Source organism: Chiroxiphia lanceolata, chromosome 19 (assembly GCF_009829145.1).
Source record: "Chiroxiphia lanceolata isolate bChiLan1 chromosome 19, bChiLan1.pri, whole genome shotgun sequence".
Taxonomy (NCBI): Eukaryota; Metazoa; Chordata; class Aves; order Passeriformes; family Pipridae; genus Chiroxiphia; species Chiroxiphia lanceolata.
This window is the reverse complement of record NC_045655.1, coordinates 5,870,916-5,885,108: the sequence shown is the minus strand read 5'-3', so window position 1 is coordinate 5,885,108 and position 14,193 is coordinate 5,870,916. Positions and strand designations below refer to the sequence as shown.

Genomic DNA, 14,193 nt, shown 5'->3' with positions numbered 1-14,193 from the left:
TCCTTTGCCTCTTCTCATCCTGCCAGTGACTGTGTCTCTGGTTTTATTCCCTGCTGTTCTCTAAAACCTCTTTTTCCAAGGGCTTTTTCACAAAGTGATCCTTTTTCCACAAGTGTCTCTCGTCTGTGCTGCAGTTTTTGTGTAGGTCAGTCCCTGCCTTTATACTCAGCCTTCTATTTCAAATCCCAGTTTTATCTTCAGATCACAAGTTTTCATTTTTTGCTCTTCCACTGTGTTATTTAATGCACAAATTCATATCCAGATGCAATTTCTGATACCGGTTGATATCAGAAGGAAACTACATAGTGCAAATTACTGCCCTACACAAAACACTTTAGAACAAGGTCTCTCAGCAGTGGGGTAAATGAGAAGAGGCAATTTGATCCACTTCCATTTGTGTTCATGACCAAAGCTGGAGGTTTTGAGGTGGGAGAAAGTTGTGTTGGGACCTCTTAATTGCAGGCAGCACAAGGGTTGTTCCTGGTACTGCACTGTCACAGGCAAATTGTTTTATTCACTTTCATCCCAGTCTCCAGCAGGTGCAGAGCCATGGAAAACAATAGGAAGCAATATCATAAAGGGAGGGTGTTACATGTATGTTGTGTGAGGGTTTGGTCCACTCTTACCTCATCTTGTTGTTGTTAATCCCTTCTTTTTTTCTCTCCTTTTTTCTTTGTGTTGAAGGGAGTAGGTGAGTACTTTCTTAGCAGGAAAGGAGGAAGGAAGGAAGGAAAAATTGTGCCATTAGGACATTTTGTTCCTCTCTGCGGTTTAAAATTGTTGTCTAGGAAACAAAATGCCCTGCAAAAGGATGAAGGTTGCCTTGGCTCTTTCTCCCCCTGCTTTCTCCTGAAGTTAGATTAAATAAATACAAAGTGTCTGCTTCCCTTCAGCTTTGGCTCCAAGAGCTTTGTGAGGTTACACACTGATGTGTAACTCAGCACACAGGTGATAACGAGACCCTGTGTGGGGTTTATTGTAAATACTGAGGCCTCTTAATCTCCACAGTTCTGGCTTTAAACACAGAACATGGGCTGTGCCTATTGAGGCATTTGAATCTCGGGGCTGGACAGGAGGTGAAGAGCTTGTCCAGGGAGGGCAGGTGAGTCCTGACACCTGTGCATGGTCTTCAGAGCTGCAGGGTGTGCTGAGCCTGGCAGCCTTTGCAGTGCCTGTTCCGTTTGGTACCAGCCAGCTCATCCTTGGCACACTATTGATGTGGTGCTTGGCTGGGCCAGTTCTTTACCCCTTTCTGTGTGGAATGAAAGTACTTGTTTTAGTGATTGCTCTGTAGAACCGGGAAGCCCCAGACAGAATTAGGACAGCCCTGAAGTGGGAGCTATATAAAACCTCACTTATAAATGTGCATCCCTCCAAAAACGAGAAGGAAGCATTCTTGTAAAAGATGAGAAGGAGAGAGAAGGCTCATTCCTTCTTCACGTTTTTATCCCATTACCTGCTGTTGTACCCAGCCCTTCCTTGTCTTCACTAATCCTTTGCCTTCTGTCTGCCGTGCCCAGGTAAACAGGGAGCCCCAGGCAAGGCTATGAAGAATTTACATGCACCTTTTAGTTGAGATTGTGTGGCTCAGGATGTATTGGATGCTCAGAGGGGCTTTTGCTGCATTGTCTATCAACAAGAGAAGAGGGAGGGAATCCTTCAGACTGGACTTGTAACTATCTCAACTTGTTTAAAGAGCAAATGCTCATATTTTTGAACTGAGCTTGAATCCAGAGCTGTGGAGTCATCTGTGGGGAGTTAGTATTCACTCCACCTCAATCTAGTCTTTTTCCTTGCCTGCTCAGGTGTTCTCTCCCCTGTGGTATATTTTATAGCACTTTGTCCTACCTAATTTGCCATCTGCTTTTCCACAGACCCCTCTCTGTCAGCATCAGCCCTTACTGTGCATGCATATGCAGCTCTGCAGGCAGGGAACCTGGGGATTCTGACTGCGTCGCTCCCTCTGTGAATGAACCATTCTTACAGACATCTGGTGCTATCCTGGGCAAACTTTCTTCTCTCTCTGCTTTCCCCCCCTCGTTTCTATCCCTCATCCCCCACCCCCATCCACCGCCTCCTTGCTGGATCTGCAGCGTGACTGGAAACAGGCTGAATTAATCAGCAGACTGGTGCTTCACTCTGCTGCTTCTGTCTCATTCTCTGCAGCGCTGGGCTCTGCACAGTCTTGCTCTCTCTCCCTCTTTGCACACTCGTTTTTGGAGAGCAGCAGCAGTGCAAGTTGCTGGGGAAGTGGTGCAGGAATTTAGCTCAGATGCTCTTCAAACAGGCCGATCTCTGGATCCCCAACCAAGGCAAATGTCGCAAAGTAAGTTCCTCTCCCTTAACATTTAATTTCAAAATGGCTTTCCCTGCCTCCCTCCCCAGCCTGCATCCTGCCTGATGTGATGGTGCATGAAGGGCTTGGAGGTTTTGGGGAAGGAGGTTATGGCAGGACATGAAGCAGTGAGTGATGATTTTAGCTGGGGAATAGCTTGTTGTTGGAGGTGGCGGGGAAAGAAACTGTTTTAAACTGCAAATTTAACCCCAGAACCAACAGGAGGGTCCAGATGGGATTTTAGCTGCGGACTCCTGCTTTGCTGCCCCTCTGCCTCATGACTTAAATTTGCCTGTTTCTTCTCTGGGCTTTGATCTGTAGCTGTTGGACCTCCTTATCCCTGTGAAGCAAGTCTCGCTGTGCACCTTCCAGGCTGTATCATAGTTTTAGTCCCCAAAGTCTTCAGCTGAAGGAGTAGGGATAGAAAGGAAGCTAACGAGGGGATGAAAGATGTGCTGAAGTTGCGTGGGTTTCTGAGCACTGCTGGCCTCTGGGAGGGGATTAGCATTCCCTGGAGTAAGCTCTGCACTGGCATAAAGCACTACACTGCATGTTGAAGCCAGGATAAATACAGACCCCTAACTGCTCTCCGAACTTGGAGGAATAATGCAACTGGCTAAATTACAGTAATTAAAGCTTAATAATTGTGCAGTACAGGTGAACTTCAAAGCACTGCATAAACCCTGCCTCATCCTACCAGCAGCCTGGTGGGGCAAGTAACTATGGCAGGGGATTTGCTGCTGCAAACAGGACCAAAGGGACAGACCAAGGAATGTACAGTTCCAAACTGGGCTGTTTCCTGGGGAGCAGCTGCCTCTTTCTCTTCTATGGAGCTGCTGCGGGGGAGAAGCAAAGTCCTGGGCTTTGCATTACGTGTGTAGAAAGGTTGATTGTGCCTGTTGGCATCTTACTCTGGGCTTTATGGAGACTGTAAACTGTGAATGTTGGTGTCTGGGTTAGAATGGACTCTGTTCACAGCGAAGTGCAAGGGTGATTCAGGCGGGTGGTAAGTGTTGCTTTGGCCAGATCTCAGGGATCTGTGCTCCTGCAGCTGTGCCTCTTTGCAGAGTGAGTCTGCAGGCCCTGTGAGCCATGAGCTGTGGGGATCCTCAAAGCATCCACACTGGAGCCCCCACAGTCACCCAGTTACCAGCTGTGGGGGCTCCTTTGTCCTGGGGCAGCAGGAGGTCTGGGCTGCCTTTCATCCTGGGGCTGCAGAGGGAGGAAGGAGGCAGTTGCTGACTATTCCTCTGTCCATTAACTTGGGCACTGCTGTGCTAAAGACTTTGCTTGTTTCATTTGATTTGAGACCACCAACAGCTAAGCTGTGGCTGCCAACCTCGTGTGAGGTGCATTTAAAGCAAATTTAATAGCTGTGTTCCTTGTGCCTTCTAGTGCCTTTCCCAGCATGTCCAGTTTTAAAGGCAGTGGTCCCCACAGAGCCATGGTCTGCTTGGTGGAGCCGCCTGAATTGTGCAGATATCAACATATATTTCTTTTTTTCCTGTGCTTTCCAGTAGTGTTCAGGTGGGTTGGTCAATATTATAATCTTCACAATGACTGCAGTTGGTGGGGAGTTGGTAGTCCCATTATAGGGATGAGAAACTAAGGCACAGAGGAGTATCTGATTTTCCCCCTGTGGTGCAGAAACTGGTGGCAGAAGGAGAGAATCCAGCTGTCCTGACAGTCCAGAGTCTTAAAAGTTCATCCTGTGGAGTGGGAATGTGTCAGGGGAGATGCTTCATGTAGCCCAGCTCTCTAGAGAAGCACTTTTACTTGGAATCAGGGATAAGATCTCTTGGGAAAAGTAACCAGGAGAGCACCAAGAAAGACTGGTCTGTAATCAGGATCAAGGATTTTGGTAATAAAGGGAAACGGATACATTGGCTTTGCTGGCTACATCTGTATCACTCTGGAGCAGGGATGTGCCATTTCAGGCAGTCCCAGCATTAACTCAGCAGCTGCAGGTGTACAGAGCTGTACCATCCTGATGTGTGGTTTGCTTTAGAACAAGAATAAATCCCTCTCTAACGGTAGCCTGCTGTAAGAAATGCTATCCCAAGAAATTGTGTGCTGTCGTGTGTATGGTGCCTGCCATCCTCTCTGATCAGACCAAAAAAAAACCCCAATGTGTCATATTGTGCCTTATCCTAATCAAGAATCTGACTTAGAGTACTAAATGCAAATATATTTGGTGGAGTTACTCTTTCTCATGTGTTTTTGAACCTATGAATAATGCTTACATTTCAGGAGGTGTAATCACTGACCTAGATTAATAGCCTGCAAAGTGTCACTGTCAAATTAAAGACTACCTTCTTTCCCTGCTAAGGAAGGCAAAACAGCTCTTGGGAAAAGGAGGAACATTCTGCTGCCCAGTTTTCCACCTCCAGCTGTTGAAATCTGAAAAGCAGTTGAGTAGAGGTGTTATAAAAGGGGCCTAGTGGGTGCAGCCTGGAAGGGGGGAAACAGTCTGATAGCTGCCTTGTAGAGGTTTTCCACCACTCTGAATCAGAGGGGTGGATCTGCAGTCTACGAAAATTGAAGCTTCTAGCAAATATTTTGTTTTCTATTCACTTATTTGTTTAAACAGTCTTTGTAAAGGCAGTTACATTCAAGTGTATAACAATCTTGTTGAGAAGCCCTTATTCTGCAAGAGACTGAAATCCACAGAGGATGGAGGATGATTCAACCCACTTTCCTCTGTAGAGCAAAGTATATATTTGTGTTCCAGTGTTATTGTACAAAATGCTTGGTACATTTTATGTCAACATTTACTGATACAACAAATAAATATGCTACTATGGATGTGTAATGGCTGTAGGAAAATATAAGAGGACTTAATTAGACTAATATTTTGTGTCCATTTCTCACCTTTACGCATTCTAACTCTGCTTGTCTGTTCCTCTGGAAGGAAGGTGCAAGACCTCTGTCTTTAATTGGATAGCAAAGACTGTGAGATAGCTGATAAACTTTCAAGGTGATCTTAAATGGTTCTGTGTGTAAAAGAACAGGATGTGAATTTTAGGAAGAGAGATGGGTGTTGATGTTGTGTGAGGATGAAGGTGGGCTGCGAGAAGCAGACATGGGTAGGTGGTGTTGCTCAGGAACAACTTCACTCCTTGTGGGAGGAAAAATCAGAAAGTAACCTGAACTTTTCCTGCCTATCAGCCTGAAAATGCTCCTACAACCCCTGAGGAAGGCAAAGGAAACCTATTTGCCATGAGCCAGGCAAGGCTACAGGTTTAAACAAGCTCCTGGGTATTTGCCAACTAATTTACCCCTGTCAAACTATGGAGGGTCAACTGAAAGGAGAAGGCAAAGAAAAGTTTACAGACTCTGTGGCTCCCTGTCTCCTGCCTTTGAGCTGCTTCTTGTTTCCTTCCTGAAGAGCCAAACCAGCTCCTAAACCTGGGCATTTGCTAGATCTATCTCAGGTTCCCTTTCCCTGATGGTTGCAGGCAAGCCAAGCAGTAATTTAACATGTAGGATGTTTACTAAGAGTGGAGAAATTCACACATCTTTTCGTGCTCCCATCCAGTCCACACCTCAACACATTCATTACCTCTAGAAAATAAAATTACATGCACAACAAAATATCTCCTGCACTGTTTTCCCTTACCAGCCATCCTGCAGATCACAGCCCTTGAGAGCCGTGCTATCATCCACGAGGCAGAGGCTTGCAATCACCCCGTGTTTACTTGGCTTCAGCAGTGCCTCCCACACTGAGGCTCTGGTGGCCAGGGCAGGGGTCAGCACCAGAGGAGCCCTAAGTGCACTTAGAGGCTCGTGTGCTCTCCAGCCTCCTGAGGCAAAGGAGGAAGCAACTGCTCATTTTCTCCTTAGGACTTTTTGCCTTTAGGCACGGGCAAAAGGAAAGTACAGCCTTTTAAAATGTCTCTGATACCCATCAGGGGTTTGCTTTCACTGTAACCTGGAATTTACTGTCTGCTTTTTCTTTTTTGTTCTTCAGAGGAAACCCTATGCTAAGGCAGCTGGGTTGGGAAGGTGTCTTGCTGTTTTTGTTTTGACCGGAAAATGAGCGGATTTCTCTTTGAATGTAGGTTTCCAAAGCAAAGATGTGAATGTTGAGGTTTTCATTAATGAACTGACACCTCCTGTGAATGGCTTCTTCACCCTGGGGTGCTCACCTCCTGTTTTGTAGCAGGAAGAGCACTTGCAGCTGATGAAAGGCTGGGAAGATCCCTCTGGGACAGCTTAAGAGCACCTCGGTTTGCCATATACAAAGGTTTACTTTAGGGCATTTGAAAAATGTCTCATTAGCAGTTGATGACTTAGCAGGGCAGCTCTTGTTTCCAAAACCTAGAGCTGCCCCTTGCCAGGAGTCAGGGTGGCTCTTCTTGCCTGTCCCTTTCATTTTGGGTCCAGGCTCTTTCCTTGGATGCAGCAGGTGATCCGAGTCCCCTCCAGTCAACCCTCACTCACCCTATTGCAGTGTTTGCTTACCAGATTGGCTCTGCCTGCTTTGCCAAATACTCCATGTTTTAAGTGTCAGGATGGGTGTTTAACAGTCCCTACCCTTCCTGCCGTTCCTCCTTCCCAGCCCTGACACTCTGTGCTTGTCCTTCCTCACCTGCTACAGCCACCTTCCTTTGAGGCTGTCCTTGCCTTGACTGATACTACAGCAAACCAGTAATTCCTGTGTGAAGTCTGGAGCAGGTGTGCAAGTATTTCAGGAACCTTTTTGATTACCTCTGGATTTGCTGCCTTTCTGTGCTCGCTGCCTGCTGTGCTGTGGCAGTTTCTCTTTCCAGGCACTGTGTGACTGTACAAGATGTTGGCATTAAGTGCAGCTTTCTTCTCATTTCTTCTGTAGCTTCTGATGTATCCATTGGAATCTGCTCAGTGTCTAAGCAGACTTTGTTTTTCAGTCAAAGTCCCTCTTATTATTGCTGCCTTTCATTCTGTGTCTTTTATTTGTCTATCTGCTCTCCCTGTGTTGGAGAGGATGAGAATTTTTGTGGGTGCTTTGCTGTGCCCCACACAGGCAGCAGCCAGATGAGAAAGAAACCTGACTGTCCCTTGCTCCGTGTTGCTCTCAGACACTCCTGTTTGCAGCACTCTGTGGTGCAGCAGCAGGTCTGTTGCCAGCTCCAGTGCCTGCCATCTTCTCCTCTGGGAGTCTTTGAGAGACTCCTATGTTTAGTCCTGTGCTGATGTTACCTGGGCTGCTTCCAAGAACAACACAGAACTGCTTCCTCTATTCCTAAAACTGACACAGAGAATGAAAACTACAGCAGGATTATTTTTAGTTCTGTAAAAGTGCAGCTAAAGCAGCATTGCTGGACTCTGCTTGGCCAGAATTTGCTGTTTCAAGATGTCCCTGGTAGGTGAGGAGTGTGTGTGTGTGTGTGTGGTAGACAGTATTTTAAAGAGAATTTATCTGTTATTCCTTGACGCTTGTGTTACAGTTTTGGATTGGGCCATCTATGCAAATAAGTCTGAAGTCCAAGATTAGTTTCCAGTAAATGTTCATCCTGAAACCACACAGTTAAGGAACAGGAAGAAGAGATCAGAGCCAAGCTGCACTTGCAGAGCTGGGTGTGTGCAAGCAGCTCCCAAGGAGCAGCAATGCTGCAGTTTGAGACCACGGTGGGTTTGGCAGGGCTGGGAAGAGGTTCAAGAGCAGGAAGAGCTGCAGCTCCTGCTGGAGCTCTGGGCTGTGTCACACTGGTGGGGACCAGAGGGACAAGCTTCCTGCCTGTTTGTGTTCAGTAGTTCTGTGCTCTGCACACAGCATGACACACCTGAACGTTTCTAACACGCAGGACATCCTGTGTGCTGTACATGCTCAAGGTGTTTGTGTTAAACCATGAAATGCACACGAGAACTTTTCCTGACAGTTCCCTGCCCTCTCACAGACACCTGCCTGCCCTTCCCTGTTGATTCACTGTCAGTGACCCGGTGCCCACAGTACCTCACAGCAATCTCTGTGATTTGAAAGAAAGGAAGGTGCTTGTGTTCCTGACCTAAGAAATGCAACCCCCACTTTCTTGTTACCAGCATCTTTTGGCAGTGCTTTCCATATGGCACCCTCCTGGGTTGTGTCCTTTGGGGCTGCTGCCTCTTTCCTGAGTGAGCAGTGAGGGAGCAGTGCTGTGAACCTTGTGTGCTTCCTGCAAGTCCAAATGCCTCCCTTGCATGTCTGTGCAGCTCAGCACTCAAAACCTTAGTGCTTTCTCTTGTAAAAGGAGTTGGTGGTGGAGTCACATCTGCTCTGAACTGATCCACAGACTAGCACTTAAATCCAGGAGGTTCTGCATCGAAGTGGCCACAGAGACAGGATTCATAAGCAAAACTCCATAGTGAGCAGTTGTGGAAATTGGAACACTCTTGATTAGAATTGCAAATATTCCACTTCTACGTTGTTTTTACTGTTACCAAAATCCATCCTGTATCATTCAAATTCTGCCATAACTGTCTGTGTTCTGTTGTCTCTACAAGCTGATACCAGTTCAAGCCTGCATAAATTCGGAGCTGAGCAGCCTCCCTTTGTATTGTCCTCAGCCTCTGCTGATTAGATCTTGTTTCACTGAAATGACTTGGTATTGTGCTTTGATAAGGTATTTATCAGCACAGTCAGGACCGGTTTGTTTACCTGATACTATCTAAGTGCTCTAATTCCAGCCAGCAGTCTAAAGTTCACAGGAGGGGAGATGATTTCAGGAAAATGGAGAATCAGGCTGGTGGTGATGAGTGCAGGCCACTCATTCAGCTACCAGGAAAAAAGCCTAAAAACAATATAGGGAAGCACTAACCAGTTTGTTTTTCTGGCACCTCAGGATGAGATGACCTCAAGTTTGGGCCTTACCACAAAGAAGGCCCTCACGATCCTGAGAGACCAGTTGTCAGCACTGCTGGAGGGGCATCAGAAGGAACGGAAAAAAGTGACTTCATGGAAGGTGAGGGCACCAAGGTTGGGCACTCAGCCTCCCCTTCTCAAAGTAAAGCTGAGCATTAAACAGAAGTTGGCTGTTTTCCATCCCAGAGTGCTGCTACAGAGTGTCTGGGTGTAGAACTGCTAAAGTCCTTGGGAACAAAGCAAGAAATCTACCTAAGTGCGTGTTTCTGTCAGCACTTTTCTCCTGGATGCCGGAGCTTTAGCTTCACCTGTAAAGGATTTAAGGACTTCAAGAGCCTCTAAGGGCAGTGTCCATCTCAGGTGGAGATAAAGAGCTGTGAAGCTCAACAACCTCCCTTGTCCACTGTGTTTGTCTGGTGTGTGTGTTGAATACAAAGTGCTGGTGTTTATGCACAGTACTTAAATGTTAAAAGTGTTCCTGGGTCTGTCAGTGACAGGGGCACAGCCTGGCACAGAAGTTTTTTCATTCTTCCAGGCAAGAGTAAAGCAGGAGTGTTCACCCAGACACACCAGCTGAGCATCCCTAGGTGCTGTAGGATTCACACAACTGATCAGGGTGTTCTGTGTCATGTTCAGGGGTTTGGCAAAGTCGTGTTCACCCTGGAGCATCAGCTGCTGCTTTTTCAGACGTCTGGCTGTGTGTTCCATGAATGCTGACTGTCTGCTGCTCTCCTTTTGTAGGAGGTGTGGAGGAGCAGTTTTCTGTACCATGGTAACCGCTGCTCCTGTTTCCACTGGCCTGGTGCATCTCTGATGCTGCTGGCAGTGCTGCTGCTGCTGTGCTGCTATGGGAGCCAGCCACAGGGGAGGTGAGCAAAGCATCCTGTGCTGCTTAACTGAACCAAGGTGGTAGTTTTATATCATCTTGATACTGTGTGTGGTTGACATAACAGTGTTGTCCCTCATTCTCTCCAGAAATTTAGACATCAGCATACTCACACTGGTAATTCTGTCCCTATCAGGCCCTTTCTCCAAACTTCAGCCAACTTAATTCTACTTCTAATAGACCCAGGGAATGTCCTGTGGAGAGACTGAAATTTTTTTCTACGGCATTCCTAGATCTTTAAAAATCCTAAGGCATTATCACAGTTGGGAAGGATTTTTAAACTGGAGAAGTTATTGGCTCATGGCAGAAGTTACTGTGCTGTCACATGCACTGTAGCATGCCTTGACCATATTTGTAAAGGATTTTTAATTGAGATGAGTCCTTTCAGACCTCTCTGGTGTCATTTTTCTAAATAAGAAGTGAGACCATAGCTCCCCTGCATTTCACTTTTAGCCATAAGTCTGTGAGATGTAGGAATAAACAGCCAGGCAGATGTGTGTTAATCTCTGTGGGCGTCTGGCAGTGGATCCTGCTCATTTACTCAAACCTCATCTGTTTTCTGCTTTCTTCTGTTTTGCTGTGTGAAGCCAAGGTGCTGAGATAGTTAATGCATTGGCACTCTTCCTCCTGCTCCTCTTGGATCTCCTCATGATCGGGCGTCAGGAGAGGCTGAAGTGCAGAGAGGTGGAGAGGAGACTTCAGACAATCGTTGATAAGATAAACGGTGAGGCCTTGTTCACCTGTCTCAGTTGCACCTGTATTTTCCTCCCACTGAATTTTTCTCCAGACCTGATCACACACATTACTAATTAAGCTTGCTAACCTTCCCCTGTGTTGCACAGAAACAGGCTGTGAGAATTGTGTTCCACTCATGCCTGTCCTGTAAAGTAGTTATTTTGAGCTGTCATGTGGCCGTGTGCTTCCAAGCTCTGTGTTACCAGGTGGGTGTCTGTTATGTCTGTGCTTTGGAGTAATTCGAATCCTCAGATTCTCACAAAAATATCTGCCTTGCAGCAGATGATTAGGGAAGAATACGTGGGGTTGTACCACAACATAGAGCAGAAGGAAATAAATTACTGTGCATGAGCATCGTCTCAACGAGGGCTTTAGCACCTGAGGGGGGAGTTCATTTCAGTTGTGGCAGTTTTAAGGACAGCCTTTAGCTTTTCCATTGTATAACTATGTGTTTAAGGCTATAAAATGACTGCTTAGTTGTTGATACTGGGTGGAGAAAGAGGGGAAAAGCCATCAAGGAGAAAGAGAGGGATGATAAAAGATCATGGGAGTGGGCTGAGCTTAGCACTGGGGGAAAGTGCTTAGCACTGAGCTATAGCCACTACAGGATGTAAATGACTGTAAGACTGGTCCCTCCAGAATTGTTACCACTTAATTCTTTCACGCTTTGTGTTTTCAGATACGCTTGGCAAAGAGGTGAAATGGCCAGACTCCATGTACCCTGACCTTCACATGCCTTATGCTCCATCCTGGTCCCTTCACTGGGCCTACAGGGATGGGCATCTTGTCAACCTGCCCGTGAGCCTCTTGGTGGAAGGAGATGTCGTTGCTTTGAGGCCAGGCCAGGAGTCATTTGCTTCTCTGAGAGGGATTAAGGTAACTTGATTGTCTTATTTCCCTGGCCTGTAACAATATATTTCCTGGGATTTTCTTGCTAATGCTCTAATTCCCAGTGTACAGATTATTGGAGTGTTTGATTTCTTCTGACCTTGAAAAAGCTTGAAATTCCAGTTCAGTCAAGGACAGTGCTTTGTTAGCCAGACTGCATCTTCTCCATGAACTCCCAAACCCAACGGACAAGAGACACTAATGTGATACAAAAGCACCATATTTCCATCTCTCCCAGGTCAAGGGGAAATTGTAATGTGCTGCTAAATATAAGTGGAGTGAATCTATCCAGTAGGATAATATGACATACAAACCCCATACTTTATCCTGCTTTTTATGTGGAGAATTTAAAGTTTGTCTGCTTTGACCTTCTCCTTACTACTGATGTATTATAAAAGAAGGTAATATAAAGTTCCTGGCGTAGTAGTAAATTAACAAATTGGTTACAATATCTATAGAAAGATTTTGCTGCTTGAAGAAGATTGGAAAAAGTTTAAAGCTTGAAATTTACCCTTTTTGGTTTTTATTGTAACTTTCACTCCAAATGCCAATTTTCATGAAATAACCAGATGTGCTTGAACACAAGCCTTTGGGCTCTCTGACCTTTTCTCCTAGGATGATGAGCACATAGTTCTGGAGCCAGGAGATCTGTTTCCACCTTTCTCACCCCCACCCTCCCCAAGGGGAGAAGTGAAGAAGGGACCTCAGAACCCTCAGCTGTATCGTCTCTTCCGTGTCTTGAAGACCCCAATAATCGATAACGTCAGGTGGGTTTTGACAGTCGTCCCTCGTAGGGGGCTGAGCACAGCGTTCTGATCAGGAGGTTTATGTCCAAGGGAAGTGCAGGCTTAGGGTCTTGGTTGCTGAAATCTCAAGCTGGTTTCCATTTCTTAGGTGGTGTCTGGAAATGGCTTTGTCACGGCCTGTGACAGCCCTGGATAACGAGAGATTCACTGTGCAGTCAGTGATGCTGAAGTATGCTGTCCCCATTGTGCTGGTAGGTCTCATTTCAAGCCCTTGTCCTTGAAAATAGCCATGTTTTGTCAATAAAGGTGAAGAATTTGCAGCCATCAACAGGAAGCTGTGGCCAGGCCCTAACTCATGCAGCTGACTCTGTGTATACCTTGGGCAGTTCAGAGAAGCAAAGATGCTGAGCCTTGTAACCGTGAGAGAGGAGACAGGAACTGCAGCAGCAGATCAAATATATCTCCCAAGCTTTCCCAGGGCTTAGCACGTTACAAGGCACTGAAAACTCCTAACTAGTAGTTAGCTGACAGTGTCATCTCTGAATTGCAGGCTGGATTCCTGATCACCAACGCTGTGCGCTTCATTTTCAAAGCTCCCGGAATTGCTTCTTGGCAGTACACTCTTCTTCAGCTACAGGTAAAGGAGAGCTACACCTCCCCAGAGCACCACTGAGACTGAGTCCCTCTCTCAGCCACTTGCTTCATCATGTGGCAGCATCCTGTGCATGCTGGATCCAGGAGCATTCAGTGGAGCAGGACAACAGCTCTTCCCTGGCCATTCCTCCTAGACTGCCCTTTACATTTTTTGCTATCTCATTTGCCATATATGTATAGATATATGTGTGTATATATATATATATATGTATTACATATGGTATCCTTTGCCTTTAAACTTATTAGAGTTTATGCCAAATTCAGCAGGAAAAGCAAGATTTATTCATGGCCTCCTTCATTACATCTCTGTAAGGTGTACTTTTCCCTGTGTGGCACTTCTTCTGGTCTCCTTCCTTCCTGCCCTGGCTTTTTTTACCTGTCCTCTCACTGTGGTGGAAAAGATGTCATGTGAGAGGTCTGACTTCTAGTTGTCTCTGGGTTTGTTGGTGATTACAGGTTGGGTTTTTTCAGGTGAATGGTGTCTTACCCATCCTTCCGTTGCTCTTTCCCGTCCTGTGGATTCTTGCTACAGCCTTTGGAGAAGCCAGAGTCTTGGCCCAGATGAGCAAGGCCTCATCCAACTCACTGGTAGGTATCTCTCTACACCAAACTGTTGCAGAGACGAGGGCAGGAGGTGAAAAGGCTCTGTAAAGTGAGCACAATGAATTCAGAAGATGTGTCCACATGATTGTAAAACCTTGTTGGATCTCTCATTGTACCAGCTGTGCCCTCTCCCTGGAGTACAATATTACTTCTTCTTGAACAGATGCTTTTATTTTTTCAACCTCTCTACAGATATCCCGAGGTGATAGGAAGCTCTGGAGAATTCCATAAAACTCTTCAAGGCTTGTGCTTTCTATGAGATAAATAGAATTTGTCAGAGGGGTCAACGTGGAGCTAAATAAGTGGTGGCTGTAACTTGGGAATTTTTAGCCACTGGGAAGGAATGGGATACATGAGATCCTCTGCAATCCCCTGTTTTGATGTGTGGGCTAAACAGCCCTTTCCTGAGACTCTGGGGTTTCACTTGCAGGCATGGCATTTGCAGTAGGTCAGGGAGTGAGAGAAGTTTCTGGTGTTTGTGCTGATTTGGGGAGTGGAGTTTGCTGGTCTGATGGACTGTGATGCC

General features: G+C 46.2%; 1 protein-coding gene across 3 annotated transcripts in view; it reads left to right on the top strand.

Annotated features, from left to right (window-relative positions):
• Nucleotides 1-14,193, top strand: part of TMEM94 (transmembrane protein 94) — a 50,329-nt gene that overhangs the window by 10,679 nt on the left and 25,457 nt on the right. Inside the window, exons 1-10 of one of the 3 annotated variants that reach the window (XM_032706327.1) lie at nucleotides 1,505-1,520; nucleotides 2,167-2,326; nucleotides 9,136-9,255; nucleotides 9,897-10,024; nucleotides 10,629-10,765; nucleotides 11,456-11,652; nucleotides 12,280-12,431; nucleotides 12,559-12,661; nucleotides 12,961-13,047; nucleotides 13,536-13,652. In XM_032706327.1, the coding sequence (XP_032562218.1) occupies nucleotides 2,273-2,326; nucleotides 9,136-9,255; nucleotides 9,897-10,024; nucleotides 10,629-10,765; nucleotides 11,456-11,652; nucleotides 12,280-12,431; nucleotides 12,559-12,661; nucleotides 12,961-13,047; nucleotides 13,536-13,652 (1,095 nt within the window). In that variant the 5' untranslated portion in view covers nucleotides 1,505-1,520; nucleotides 2,167-2,272. Of the gene's footprint in view, nucleotides 1-1,504; nucleotides 1,521-2,166; nucleotides 2,327-9,135; nucleotides 9,256-9,896; nucleotides 10,025-10,628; nucleotides 10,766-11,455; nucleotides 11,653-12,279; nucleotides 12,432-12,558; nucleotides 12,662-12,960; nucleotides 13,048-13,535; nucleotides 13,653-14,193 lie in introns of those variants that run through there. The other 2 variants (XM_032706329.1, XM_032706328.1) reach the window with 2 other exon arrangements.